At 49.4% G+C, this 14,323-nt stretch overlaps 1 protein-coding gene across 2 annotated transcripts; it reads right to left on the minus strand.

The window, feature by feature from the left end:
• Positions 1–227: 227 nt before the first annotated feature.
• Positions 228–9,304, minus strand: LOC133489519 (insulin-like growth factor-binding protein 3). 2 transcript variants are annotated; one of them, XM_061798690.1, is made up of 4 exons: positions 8,912–9,304; positions 7,011–7,261; positions 4,708–4,827; positions 228–1,170 (listed from the first exon to the last, which is right to left on the minus strand). In XM_061798690.1, the coding sequence occupies exons 1-4, from the start codon at positions 9,285–9,287 to the stop codon at positions 1,063–1,065; spliced, it is 855 nt and encodes a 284-aa protein (XP_061654674.1). In that variant the 5' UTR covers positions 9,288–9,304; the 3' UTR covers positions 228–1,062. The 2 variants fall into 2 exon arrangements, with proteins under 2 accessions (XP_061654674.1, XP_061654675.1); XM_061798691.1 differs by lacking the exon at positions 4,708–4,827.
• Positions 9,305–14,323: the final 5,019 nt, after the last annotated feature.

The following is a 14,323-nucleotide window of genomic DNA, read 5'->3' on the forward strand; positions in this document are numbered from 1 at the left end:
TCCCAAGTCCGAAGTTATTTTGGGCAAGAAATGGTGTGCCTGTTTGACGACCCGGTAGAACTGTAACCACATCTACAAACAATGGTGAGCAGAAATAAGCGGCTCACAGCCTTTACTCTCATTTGATCTGGACGAGATATTCGCAGTATCGATGAATAGGAGGCACTCGTGCTCGTTTGCGGGCTAACTCGTTGGAGCGGGTCGACTCCCTGAGTAACTTCTGGAGAAGGGATGCGAGTGCGTGTTTTTTCATGAAGATTTCTTGGGTTAGGGTTAGTGCGAAGACCCTCTTGGGTTTGACGCGTTTGCTGTTATTAAATCCACACCGATTTTTTTGCAAGCTTGTGAAAATGTATTTGAGAGTTCCCGAACACGACCCCCAGAGAACTCGCTCAGTCGTGCTCCTCCGGTATCCGTGTCGGTCACGCCACGCTCGCGCATGCGCCACATTTTGCAAGCGTGTGCTTCCGGGTGAAAATGTCGGGGTCATGAATAGGAGCCTTCCCACGCTCAGTCGTTTTGAAAGAAATTAGCTCCGATACCACTTTCAATGATCGAGACAAAGTTTGATGGACATAGAAAAGTCTCAAGTATGCGTGCGAATTGGATTGAATCGGGTGTTTGAAAGAAAACATTTTGGGCTCCAATTCCAGAGTTCATACTTGGTCAAACTGCGACTCGGGAATTTGCCGGAAGAAGATGTATTGATGTATTGACCTATTGATGTATTGATTTTGCCTACGGCGTGTAATGTGCACGGTGTCAAAGTTTGACAATGCGAGGCACCGTTCATTGTGCTTGCAGCTTTAGCATAATAAGTGTTGTTGTTGTTGTTGTTGTTGTTATGGCAGCAAAACTGTGCGTCTGATCAGCTTGCTCCAGTCTTCTTCTTTGTCAGCAAGGTTCCAGAAGAATCCATCTTTGACATCTTGTGTAAAAAGGTCCCAACGCACGGCAAGAGCAAACATCCACGTGTCGGCTCTCTGCCGGGATCCTCAGTGTCTCCGCTTGTTTACAGATGGTTTACAGCCCTCCCCTTCCCTCGGCGTCCCGTTCGGGCTCCTATTGGCGCACGACTCCTCGCTCCTTCCCATCGAAACCTGGCAAGGGCTGCCCGTATTTGTCCACACACCAACAGAAGCCTCGCTTTCGGCCCTTGGATGGACGGCACTGAAGAGGAGCGAAGAGGAGGGATAAGGTGAAAGTAAATGTGAGAACAACAAGCAAATGGAGTTATGGCTAACAGGGCCCTTTCGTCAATGAAGGAGAAGGGCGACAGTTAAGAGGCACCGGCGGGCAGATTGCGCTGAGTGGACGCGGCCTCGGCCACGTGGCGCGCGCTGGTATTTTCAGCTACTTTTATGGTCCACCTCCTGTTACGCACACATATAGAGAGGCCTTAAAGGTAAACAGAAACCTGCTCAAATATTTGCTTAGGGACCTTCGTGAACAACGGAGAACCAAGATCTATTTTCAGGAGCCGGTGGCAGCGCGAATCATCTGTTGCTGATTATACCCCGCGGCTCCAAATTATGGGTACTCCAAACGACTTACAGAGTCTGCACGGAGCTACGCGAGGGCTGTTATTTGATTGCCAATCTTACTAAAGGTCAACCTCCACTCGAATAAAACACGCAGACGTCCGTTACCGATCGGCGTGGAAGTTGTGCTTCTGCATCGTATCGTATCGTCTCGTCGCAAGACGTTTATTGCTATGAAAGGACGCCTTTGGCTCCGGATGGTCCACGAGCCGGCCACATGAAAGGAAGCGGCGGAGGCCTGCGTGCACACGGCCCGGTGCGCTGCGTCCGCTCCGCCTAAACAAAGACAATGAGCTCGGATGCTTACGAGATGATTGCAGGTCGGAGGAGAAAACGTCCATTAAGCAGGAGGCCGCGCTGTGTAATAAGAAAGGCGACGCAGCGGCGCCCTAAGTGCCTCCATATGAACGCGTCGCAACCGCTCATTTATTCCAACCCCGTCGTGAGCCGAGCCGAGCCGAGCCGCTACGCGAGGGACGGTGTCGGTGTCGGGCGGGCGGGCGTGGTTTCACGGCAGCCGCTCTATTTCTGGGAGCGCTTCTCAAAAGTCCAGCAATTATGGGGCGAGGACGGCCACCTCGACGTCTGTCTTGCCGGGAAGGATCCCGAGCGTCGTCCCGGCCGGGGTTTGGGCCCCGCGGTCGCGCGGTCTCCGGTGCCAGCGGCTCGGGGTCTACCTCACTGGTGCGGTGGTGCAATGATGGGGCTCTAATAACTACCGATGGAAACAGGAGGACAGATTCACATCTATAATTGGCTTGCTGGAGGCCCACAGTTTGGCTTTGAATCGCTATTAATGCAGCCTGCAAAAAGGCCAAACATTGGAGCTCTTAGGTTTTGAACTGATCTCTTTGGGTAAGTCAGAACATTTCAGAACGGGTCTTAAAGGCCCTCGCACAACCCGCTAACAGCGCAATGGCTCTTCTAGTGCACATTGTTAAAAATGACACGAACCCTTTTCACGCCGACCCGCTGAGGCGGAACATGGCCAGTGTGGAAAGCAAGAAGAGTGTGACAAATGAAAAGCCACGTTTGTTTGCGTTGAAGTTGTCGTGACGGTTGCAAATATGCGATCGCCGCACTTTTTGGGAATTGCTGCTTTACAGAGTGACATCGCCAGCGTTACAGGAAGCCCTTTACAAGACCGTAAAACCAAGGCTTGTTTTTGCCCCAATCGTGCTGGTGGGTGATCAGAGAAGCAAGCAGGAGAGTACTTGGTGTATCTTCTGGCAGGAAAGGAGAGAAGGAGACTTGGTGGTGGAACCTCACAGTACAGGAAATCATACAAGGAAAACGGTTAGCCAAGAAGAAGTGGGACACCGAGAGGACCGAGGAGAGGCGAAAGGAATACATTGAGATGCGACACAGGGCAAAGGTAGAGGTGGCAAAGGCCAAACAAGAGGCATATGATGACATGTATGGCAGGTTGGACACTAAAGAAGGAGAAAAGGATCTATACAGGCTGGCCAGACAGAGGGATAGAGATGGGAAGGATGTGGAGCAGGTTAGGGTGATTAAGGATAGAGATGGAAATATGTTGACTGGTGCCAGTAGTGTGCTAGATCGATGGAAAGAATACTTCGAGGAGTTGATGAATGAGGAAAATGATAGAGAAGGGAGAGTAGAAGAGGCAAGTGTGGTGGACCAGGAAGTGGCAATGATTAGTAAGGGGGAAGTTAGAAAGGCATTAAAGAGAATGAAAAATGGAAAGGCAGTTGCTCCTGATGACATTCCTGTGGAAGTATGGAAGCATCTAGGAGAGGTGGCTGTGGAGTTTTTGACCAGCTTGTTCAATAGAATTCTAGTGCGTGAGAAGATGCCTGAGGAATGGAGGAAAAGTGTACTGGTGCCCATTTTTAAGAACAAAGGTGATGTGCAGAGCTGTGGCAACTATAGAGGAATCAAGTTGATGAGCCACACAATGAAGTTATGGGAAAGAGTAGTGGAGGCTAGACTCAGGACACGAGTGAGTATTTGCGAGCAACAGTATGGTTTCATGCCTAGAAAGAGTACCACAGATGCATTATTTGCCTTGAGGATGTTGATGGAAAAGTACAGAGAAGGTCAGAAGGAGCTACATTGTGTCTTTGTAGATCTAGAGAAAGCCTATGACAGAGTACCCAGAGAGGAACTGTGGAACTGCATGCGGAAGTCTGGAGCGGCAGAGAAGTATGTTAGAATAATACAGGACATGTACGAGGGCAGCAGAACAGCGGTGAGGTGTGCTGTCGGTGTGACAGAAGAATTTAAGGTGGAGGTGGGACTGCATCAGGGATCAGCCCTGAGCCCCTTCCTTTTTGCAGTGGTGATGGATAGGCTGACAGATGAGGTTAGACTGGAATCCCCGTGGACCATGATGTTTGCAGATGACATTGTGATCTGCAGTGAAAGCAGGGAGCAGGTGGAGGAACAGTTAGAAAGATGGAGGCACGCACTGGAAAGAAGAGGAATGAAGATTAGCCGAAGTAAAACAGAATATATGTGCATGAATGAGAGGGGTGGTGGGGGAAGAGTGAGGCTACAGGGAGAAGAGATGGCAAGGGTAGAGGACTTGAAATACTTGGGGTCAACCGTCCAGAGCAATGGGGAGTGTGCTCAGGAAGTGAAGAAACTGGTCCAAGCAGGTTGGAACGGGTGGAGGAAGGTGTCAGGTGTGTCATGTGACAGAAGAGTCTCTGCTAGGATGAAGGGCAAAGTTTATAAAACAGTGGTGAGGCCAGCCATGATGGACGGATTAGAGACAGTGGCACTGAAGAGAAAACAGGAAGCAGAGCTGGAGGTGGCGGAAATGAAGATGTTGAGGTTCGCTCTCGGAGTGACCAGGTTGGATCAAATTAGAAACGAGCTCATCGGAGGGACGGCCGAGGTTCGATGTTTTGGAGACAAAGTTAGAGAGAGCAGACTTCAATGGTTTGGACACGTCCAGAGGAGAGAGAGTGAGTATATTGGTAGAAGGATGATGAGGATGGAGCTGCCAGGCAAGAGAGCGAGAGGAAGACCAAAGAGAAGGTTGATGGATGTCGTGAGGGAAGACATGATGGCAGTTGGTGTTCGAGAGGAGGATGCAGGAGATAGGCTCTCATGGAAAAGGATGACGCGCTGTGGCGACCCCTAACGGGACAAGCCGAAAGGAAAAGAAGAAAGAAGAAGTGCTGGTGTTCCCTACCTGTTTCTTCTTGTAAAAGCCCCTCTTGTCACAGTTTGGTATGCGGAAACCTCGGGGGTCGAGGATGTCCGTCATCTTGAGGCTGCCGAGGATGCTCTCGATCTCTCGCCGGCAAGGACCCTGCGGGCGAGGGAACACGTAGCCGCTCGTCAGCAAACGCTCGTCGGTCCGCGGTCGGAAACCTATGGCTCGCGAGCCCCGATCGGCTCTTTTGAGGAGCGCGTGTGGCTCGCGGATAAGTCTTACGCCTGGTACACGCATGACGAGAAGCGGCCTGTTTTTATGCCGACAATCTTATGTCTAATCAGATCTTCCTTAGGTCTGATGTGTGTTAAGAGTGGATTAAGAGTCCCCATTTTAGGGTGCGAAACAGGCAATCTTAAGGAATGAACGTGTTCAATATTTACGGCCAAAACTCTCCGCGTGTGGGGAAGCCCGACTTCTCCCGCGTCCCGACGCCAAGAATGGTGACGGGGCACAAAATGCACTCAGGACTGACGCGGAACGCGGAAATGAACGTAAAGGAAAACCAAAACACGTCTCGCGTGATGTGGGTTCCACAGACGGCAAGAAGTAGTTTCGTTTTTGGAGAACGTCGGCATTTTACAAGGCTCTCGGATCTGGCAACCTTCGGGAAATATCGATGCGCATCCGGAAGTGTTTTTTTTTTTAAGATCAGATTTCTAGATCGCCGGTGCAACAGAATCTTTATGCGCGTGGTCTGCTGTGTTGAGACTCTCGGAGCTCACCGAACACACGACGACCCAAAGTGTTAAATGGACGCTTTTTTGGAACTTTCTGTAGCAGATCAAAAAATCTCTTAAGAGTGGAAAAAGTGTGTAGCAGGCCTTCGCTGACAATTTCTAACATGATAAATAATGAATAATTCCCCTTACATTTGAAAGTAAAGCATTACAGAAAAGCACAGTGTTCAAAATATCAGATGTTCTCCTGCGTGTCGATCCATTCAGTGCCAATGCCGGCCGTCCTTCCGGGACTGATTTTGATCGCAGACTGCGGGAGACGGCCCGGGTCATTGGGAGTCTTTTGAATTGAATTGAATTTGGTCAAGAAAAGAAATCCACCGCTAAACCTATTTCCGTGCGTACTGACGGTGCTCCGTGCGTGGCGGGGAAATCGTGGTTTCGAGCCGCTAGCGATGTGTCCCTTCCCCGCGATCGGCATTTGGTCATTCCGGGGTCAAGTCCGCCTTTCGGGGGCAGTGTCTGCCAATGTGGCCGAGTTGCCTTCCGAATCGTAACTTGTCGCGAGGAACCGGGGAGCGACTCGGGATCATCCGAGGCCCGGCCGGCCCATTCGCTTAACTGTCCGATTGATGCGGTCAACTAGGAGACATTTGATTTGTCGTGTTTCGACTCCGATACTCCGATCTGGACTAAACAAAAGAAGACACTTTGTGTTCACGTTGCTGAGCGGTAAAAAAAAAACATTTGCTCAAAGCCACAATCCGATTGGCCAGTCCGTATCGTATTGGGAATGATTGTCTGTGAAAATGCAAAGGTTCCTAACAAAACCGCTGGCTGCCAACACATTCACTGACCTTTGCTGGTAAATGTTTGTTTCTTTTCCCATGGGCTGCGCATCGTTCAAACTTCAAGCGGTTTCAGTCCTCCCGTTTAATTTAGTTCTAATGAGAGCATTCACACTTGCCCAAACAACCACCGGGGTTTGTTTTAACTCGACCGAAAAAGTCAAGGTTTCATTCAGACAAACACCATAATTCAATTTCCCGTGATGTCGACTTGCGACCAGACCGAGGTGTAGCCCGCCTCTCGCCCTAAGTCCGCCGGGATAGGCCCCCTGACACAGGAAATTGATGGATGGATGTGGGATGGGGGAACCTTACAGGCAGAGCCAAAAAGTCCAAGTACTCCGGTGGCTAATTCAAGCGACCGTGCAGCCAAAGCCCAGTTCTCGTGCGCCTTCACGTAGCTGGCCAAAAGAGGAGCCGGAAATAGTAGCAGGGCTTCCCAACAGCCGCTCACGCCAGCCAATCCATCATCCTTTGGCGCTCGGCGCGGCCGGCACGCGGACGCCTTGCGGCCAAACGACCGCCTGACCCGGGTCGGCCGCAGGGCCGCGGTCCCCCGCTCGCTGCCGTGCCTTTCTGTTGGTTGCGCCGCCTGCCAACCTTCAGCACGCTTCCCCCCGGAACATTTCATCACCCGCGGGAAGAGAAAAACACCAAAAGACCGAGAGAGAGAGAGAGAGAGAGAGAGAGAGGAGAAAAACATTCCAACTGCGCGCTAAAGAGGAAGGAAAATATTGCTTGTGGTACTTACATACTCAGGCTCCGGTTTGATCTCCAGGGAGAAGTTCTGTTGGTCTGTCAGGAGCGGTCCAGGCACTTCCTCCATTTTATAGCTCTCGGTTCTCTTCTGCTGCTCCCGTCGTAGGATTTGGGCCTTGGCGGAGGGCAGGAAGGGGTTAAGCGGCGCTCTGACGGGTCCCGCGGGTCTGCCGTGAGCGCCGTTCCTCTTCTGGAGGAGGGCGCCAGTGGAGTTGCGTTCCTCATCCTCAGTCTCGAGGGTCTCTGCCAGTGTTTTGAAAGAACACGCGCCCGTTCACTGTGCTGTGTTTTGCTTGCCGACCCAAGCGCAAGCGTTCTAAGTGTTTTTAGTTTCTTGTTGTTGTTCTTCCATACAGCAGGCTGTACAAGCGACATACTCGTGCCTGCTCTTTATGGACAACCAGGCTGAGGTACTTTTGTAAGGTATAAATCAAGCGTCAAGGGGGTAAAGGTTACGCTCCATCCAGAAGTTGATATCTGATCCCTAAGGAACTACTTCGAGGGCAGAAGAGGTACAGGTATTTTCAAGGCTATACCGATAGGACAATTAGGTAGCACGGCACGCACCGCGGTGCCCACGGGCCTCGTTATGCTTACTCCGAGACACGCCGGTACATTTTCCATTCTAAGCCCCAAAGGACCACAATACCGTCATGCAGAACATTTGAGGTTACCACTCCAGTGACAAGCCCTATTGTGATTCAATTGAGAATATCCAAGAGTGGGCGGGCTGAGGGCCGAGTCTTCGCAGCTGCCGCAATTCGCCGCCAATCGAAGCGGCTCCTCCCAACCCCTTTAAATGCGGCGCAGTCTCGGCGGGGACATGTCTCTGCATGAATTTGGGCGAGAGGCGAGGCACACCCTGGACCGGTCGCCGGTCAATCCCAGGCCACAATGACAGACAGCACGACGAGCATTCCCACCTATGGGCAGTTTAAATTCGTCTTCAATGACCCTTAACATGCTTGTCTTTTGGAACACGGGAGGAAGCCGCAGGACCTGGACGACAGCAGAACAGAACGAGATTCAAACCCAGTAACTCAGAGTTGCGAGGCAGAGGCGCTAAACACGACGCCACCGCATCATATAGGGTCATCCGTTTTTTGAATAGCACTTGTGCTCATTGGGGTCGCGGGTGAGTTGGAGCCTATCCAAGCTGACTTGGGGCGAGAACCCGCGTACGCCCTGGACTGCGGATAATCGTAAACAAAATGGATTTTATATATATATATATATATATCATTGTAGTAGGGCCCTTAATAATAATAATCATCATCATTGTTTTGTTTTTTTTAATGATTCCCACCCCTGTTCTCAACGATAGACAGTGATACCAAAAAGGTTTATAATTGTCGATAGATGCCACAAAATGGTGACAAAATACTACTTTTGTCTAAATCAAGCTCCTCATCTCACTTCAACATCGTTCCTTGACAAAAATATTTAGTTCCGAGTACACAGAAAACAGCCAATAGGTGAGTTTCCCCACTGAATAACAAAAAGATAGGTTCATCCGCTAAATATGTGCAAATAGGTGAATTTGTGAATAGGGTTCGGGTTAGTCAGACATGGCTCAGAATATTGGCGACCCTGCAGGCCAGTGTTTGTTTGTTTGTTTGTTTGTTTGTTTGTTTTCCTTCTGAGCGTCTAAGTTTAGTATTTTTTTCCAAATGGCAGAAGCCGCCTAGTCGACGTCAGTCCATGCAGAGAGTTGAAGTACATTCTGACTTTTGCAGCTCACACCGAAGACCCTCTCGTCCCTCGCCCCCCGACACTTAATTAGAAGCCCATAAAGGTCCAGTATGAGCCATAAAGACAACCCTGTGCTCGTTTTACGCACCGTTCCAAAGCCCTCAATGCACGCCAGTGTGAGTAATCAAGGTGCACGCATACCTGGCAGTCCGTTGACCGGAGGCGTCGGTCCCTCCGCGAGCCGTCGAGCGCTCGTGCGGTTGGCGCACACCCCTCGCCCCTCCAGAAGCGCCTGCAGAGGTCTGGTCTCGCCCGGCTGGTGCCGGCAGGAGAGCCCGGCGCCGCATCTGCCCGTGTACACGCCGCACGGCCGGCCGAAGCCGAGCGCGCACGTCAGGCAGCAGCCGCAGCCCGGCTCTCGGACTCTCTGGGCGCAGTCCTCGGGCAGGGGCTTGCAGGACAGACGCGCGCCGTCGTCGCACGGCTCGCACCTGATCACCGGGCCGGGCGCACCTGACCCGCGGCCGAAAGACGCCAGCGCCAAAGTCACGCAAAGTGCGCGGAAGCACGGATCCATGGTGGCGTGAGTGGCCGGGGGAGTGGCGGGGGGGTGGGGTGGGGGGGGGGGGGGGGGTTGGTGGGGGGGAGTAATCCTGCTCTGGCGACTCCTCCTGCGCTCTCGTTCACGTCAATCCATCGCACCAAACATCCCAATATATAGACCCCGGGAATACTCTGGTCACTCCCCCCCGTGATGAATTGGCTCTGGCATTTCGAATCACGGCCATATACTTGGCTTTATTGCTCCAAATAATTCCATATCATCCCCATAAACTGTTATATTCCCACCCCTCCAAACCTTTAAATCCACAAAGCGCTCAATCTGCAGCTGAGATGTAGATGTAGCATGCCTACCCTGAAATCCCTCGCAAAATCAATCAGCCAGCGCCAAATTGTGATTCATAAAAAAAAATGACAGCAAATTGCGCAGAATTATTTGTCTTGTGTTTGAGTGGAGCCCATTCACAAAGTCACCCACAGGGGGCGCCAAATTGGTCAATGACCCCTTGCTGCCTGGGCTCGTCATGGCGCCAACACGTTTGGCCCTTTGCTGCTTGAGTGTACAAAAGAGTGTCGGCAAAGTTCCGGGATTAGGGTCGCAAAGTTGTCGTCTCCTTCCAGGTGGGCCTGCCGCTCGAGACACCCCCGCGGCATTCGCTTCGTTCGCTTTGCAAAAGGAGGCGACAACTCACGATGCCCGAGCGTCTGACAGTTCCTTGCCGAGAAGAACTTCGAAGTGGAAAACTTGTAGTCAGGATTTTCAAATGTTTTGGTTTTTTTTTTTGACACACCTCATGTAAATATAGACACATCTAGTAGCCTATATTATACTGTACAGTATATTTCAGTGTTAATTAGGGCCACACAGAAAATAAACATTATATTACATTATATTCTGAAGCCTTGCTGTTACAAAAAAAAACCAAAAGTCAAAGAGGCTCAGCTGCTTGTGTTTCGGATCTTGAGGGAATTAGGGTTTGCTGGTGAAACAAATATTCACATCGCAACTTTGAATTGAAAAAAAACAACAACATTACATTGACCTTGTAATATTCTGACTTAAAACAATACGGCACTGTAAAAAGCACTGAAGCACTTGCATTGGAAAAAATAAATACAATTCTTATATATATTATATATCAATATGAATCCAAAATATGAAAACTGTAGCAACTAAATCAAGTATAATCATTCCATCATTCATTGTAAATATCCCATTTCAATTGAGACACATAGAATATAAACAAGAAAATGAATATATGACTACAAAAAAAAAGAGTAAACTACATACTGGCAACCAAATATGGTGTATCTTTATGTATGTATGAATGTATGTATTGCATGAGGCATCACTGGGCCCTAGTGGTTAGCACATCTGCCTCACGGTTCGAAAGTTCTCGGTTTGAATCTGAACTGCGACCTTCGCATGTTCTCCTCACGCTTGCGTGGCTAATCCATCCTCTTCCCGCTTTGCCAAAACCTGGAAGAAATCCTCCATCGATGTAAATGTGTAACCGCGAACGGTCGGAATAACTCTCGTCCAATCAAATCGCTTGGTTAAACTCCCTGCCGTCCAATAAACAATACATTGGTTTAGTTTGCAGGACTAGAAAAAGCAACGCGTGCGACATTCCAGTTGAATTCCATCTGTGGCGGGACTATGTTCACGATCGATACAGCGCCTCCTGGCTTCTTAGAGGCTTATGTCAAAGTAGGCCTGGCACACACCGCCCGCCACCGCGGCAGCGGAGAGTCCTTCTCACCGGAATGCCAAACATTTGTTTCGTATTCAGGAAAGCGAGAGAGAGAGAGAGAGAGTTGCTGACTCTCGTCCACGGAAGGGGGCCATTTTTGGAGCCACCTGCCCGTTTTCCGCATAGCGCGGCCCGCCGCAGGGATGTCATCCCGCCGAGCGGCCGCTCAATAAAGAGGGAGTGTGAAGAATGTCGCCGGTTCTCGCACTGTACTGTACACGCGTTCGACATGGGCTCTAATCTGGTGCAGTTGAAGCCGGTTTCGGGACCATTGGGGCAGCGCGAGCCAAGCGGGTGTAGCTCAAAATCAACCTGTCAGTCTTACTAAACCACATATGTCCATGCCGCGGATAATACTCTCAACTCAATAACGCCTTCATGTGGATTCTTGTTTTGGTTTTGCCACCGTGTTATTTCACCCCAACGACATGCTAACGCTGCACCCAGCAAGCGTACCGCTCCGTCGTCTGACCGAATGAAAATGAAAATACGTCCCGTCGAATAGTGACCGCACCAATCAGTGGGTAAGAGCTGCCAGTGACAAGAAGAGCAAAGGTCTTTCTGGATAGAAAGGAACTTCCATCCTTCCGTCCTGGAGCCTGACTTGAACCAAGCGGCTCCAGCCACGTAGCGCATCATTACAGACACACCGTTAGTCATTGCAAACAAAGACTCGATTAGGCCGGCGATATCCCTTACAGAGCCTATTTGTAATGCGCCCTTTGTTTCTGCAAGCGCCGGTGGGCCGCAATTATATCAATGCGCTTTGATGTGAATATTGTCGTGAGCAAGTTATCCCTGCTGAATGTCAATAGAAGTCGCTAGAAGAGGTGTTGAAAGCAGGAGTGGGCAGCCTGCGGCCTGTGGCCCAACATGTGGCCCTTGGGAGCATTTGATACAGCCCACCGTGCAATGGCACATAATGGCGAATAAAACCTTTGAAGAAAGCACACACAGAACTAAAGACAAAGAAATAACCCACAAATGCTCCCGATAGGCTGAGGGCTTTCTGGGCAAATCTAGAGCTCCAACGGACTGGGTTTCCCATCGTGTATTGCGCAAAGGCACATCATTATAATGACATCCGTAGGATTGATGTTCAAAACTGGGTAAACTTCAGGTAACTATTTCTTAAAACGTTCAGTGAACTCTGGAGAAGATGGGAACTCCCTTCGCATTTGTTTGAACTTAAAATAAAGAGGAACATTTCAGTTCGATTGACATTTTGGAAAACTTGATTTACCGTAGAAACGTTTAGGGAGCTATTTGTTTGTTGAAGTTTTCATTTAACGTCATAAGACATGCTGCTGAGCACTTTTTGTTCGAATGATTAAAACAAAGATGTCTATTATCGAAGGGGGGGGGGGGGGGAAGAACATATGCTAAGGCGTTCAAATCAAGTGTTGGACTTTGTATTATTGAAGATTTTTGTTTTCCTCAGGTTAGAGTTTACTCCAAACATCTGTCAAAATCTCTCTAGCTTTCATTAACAGATGATGATTAACATCCACACGTGCAGAAGCGCTGAAGCAGGATTTGTCTTTGGACGTCTTGGCTCAAACTTTCTCGGGCACGGCCATCTTGGAAGTGGAAGTTGGCCCGGCTGTTGCACTGAAGAATCCGAAAAAGTGCTGCCCTCCTTATGCCCCCCAAAAATGGAAGTCAACCTTGCTTTAGACCAGTATTCATCTCAAAGGTAAGTCTTAGAAATAGCAAAAATCGAGCTAACCCACTCTAGTTTTGGGTGGTGGCTCAATTCATCTCACGATAAAAATCAACAACTAACAAACGAAGGCCACGTGTTGTTTCGCCATCCCAGAATGCATTTCTCTGTCACCCTTAAGATAGAGGAAATCGACGAAAAGGGCGCGAAGGGGTCTGCACGTGTTATCTCGAATGAACTTGGCATGCCGCTGTTTATTGCCACAGGGCTCCCCTACTGTACTTCAGGCTTTTTAGCTACAAGTCCGCTCCGCTCCGCTCTCGTGTATTTTTCTTGCAATTACCTCTCCGATGTCATCAATCTGCAGGAATCAAATCAAATTGCGGCACGGGCACACAAGTCATACCAACCTGTGTGAAATATCGTCAACGCCGACGTCTGACAATGTTGCTTTTTTTTTTTCTGGCCTTGCCCTGCAGCTTCTTTCAATTTCAAATAACGGCAAGACGACAAACTCTTGGCGGTGCTGCAGTCGCCTCACCTGCAGGTCTGCCTTTCCTTCCTGCTGTCCCTCATTCACTTTCACCACCTCAAAAAGGAGGAGGAGGAGGAGGAGGAAGATGAGGAAGACACTTTCCTCCCCTCTCCCACAAGTCTTTTTCACCCCTTTTTCTCCATAATGAATCACATTGAATCCACACACGACTGACCACCTTTAAAGTTTTGTTTAGCCACAAACAACCCCAAAACAACGCTCATTTAGAGCCATGGGGGAAAAACGCTGCAGCGACACAGAGGGAATGAATGAGCACAAGCCCTATGTCGAACATTGATGAATGGATGGTGATAGCCAGAAGTTAATGAAGCGAGTTTGTTGGCAACTGGAAAATAATGCAGATTTCATTCGGGTTTCCTCGTGTTTATTTACAGAGCACGTCAAACAAAATGTACCATTTGCATACACAAATAAACCGATGCACAGAGGTCCAGTATACGGGAGATACACATAGCATTTGTGTGGCCATTTATGCTATCGTGTTTAATTGTATGAAGCGATGGAGCCACACTGTTGGAGAGATCGGCGGAAATTACAGGTCAAGTCGTCCAAAGCATCCACGCAGAAGAGAATGAAAAAGGTTAGCTTCTTTCTGCAATTCCAACACTTGTCAGATACTATGATGATACACAAAATATAGCCAATTGGCCTCCTGCCAATATCTCTGGGAAAAACAGTAGTTTTCAAAGTGTGAGGGAACACCTCCCCCTAGGGGGCATCAGAGGAATTGAGAGGAGGTCCAGCAGCTTGAAAAGCGGAAAGAAATCGGTTTTCGTGGATAAATGGATCATTCGCGTGCGTGCGTGTCGTGTGTGAGGGCCTCCAAAAAAAGAAGTTTGTTAACGAGGGCTGCTACTGTTACCCTCCAGCCAGTAGGGGCGCCAGAGAGCTGGAGGGGGGCAGCACATTGAGAACAACGCATTCAAATTAAGGAAACTGCGAACGTGCTAAGGCAACTTCACTTGTTAAAGGACCAATTTAAAGGGGACTGAGAAGAAAATTCCAGGAAATGCAGGGGAGACGCTACAACTTCAGAGAATACAAATCAATACAAAATAAAAAACAGACAAAATGCCCAA

This window comes from Phyllopteryx taeniolatus, chromosome 14 (genome assembly GCF_024500385.1).
Source record: "Phyllopteryx taeniolatus isolate TA_2022b chromosome 14, UOR_Ptae_1.2, whole genome shotgun sequence".
Lineage (NCBI taxonomy): Eukaryota > Metazoa > Chordata > Actinopteri > Syngnathiformes > Syngnathidae > Phyllopteryx > Phyllopteryx taeniolatus.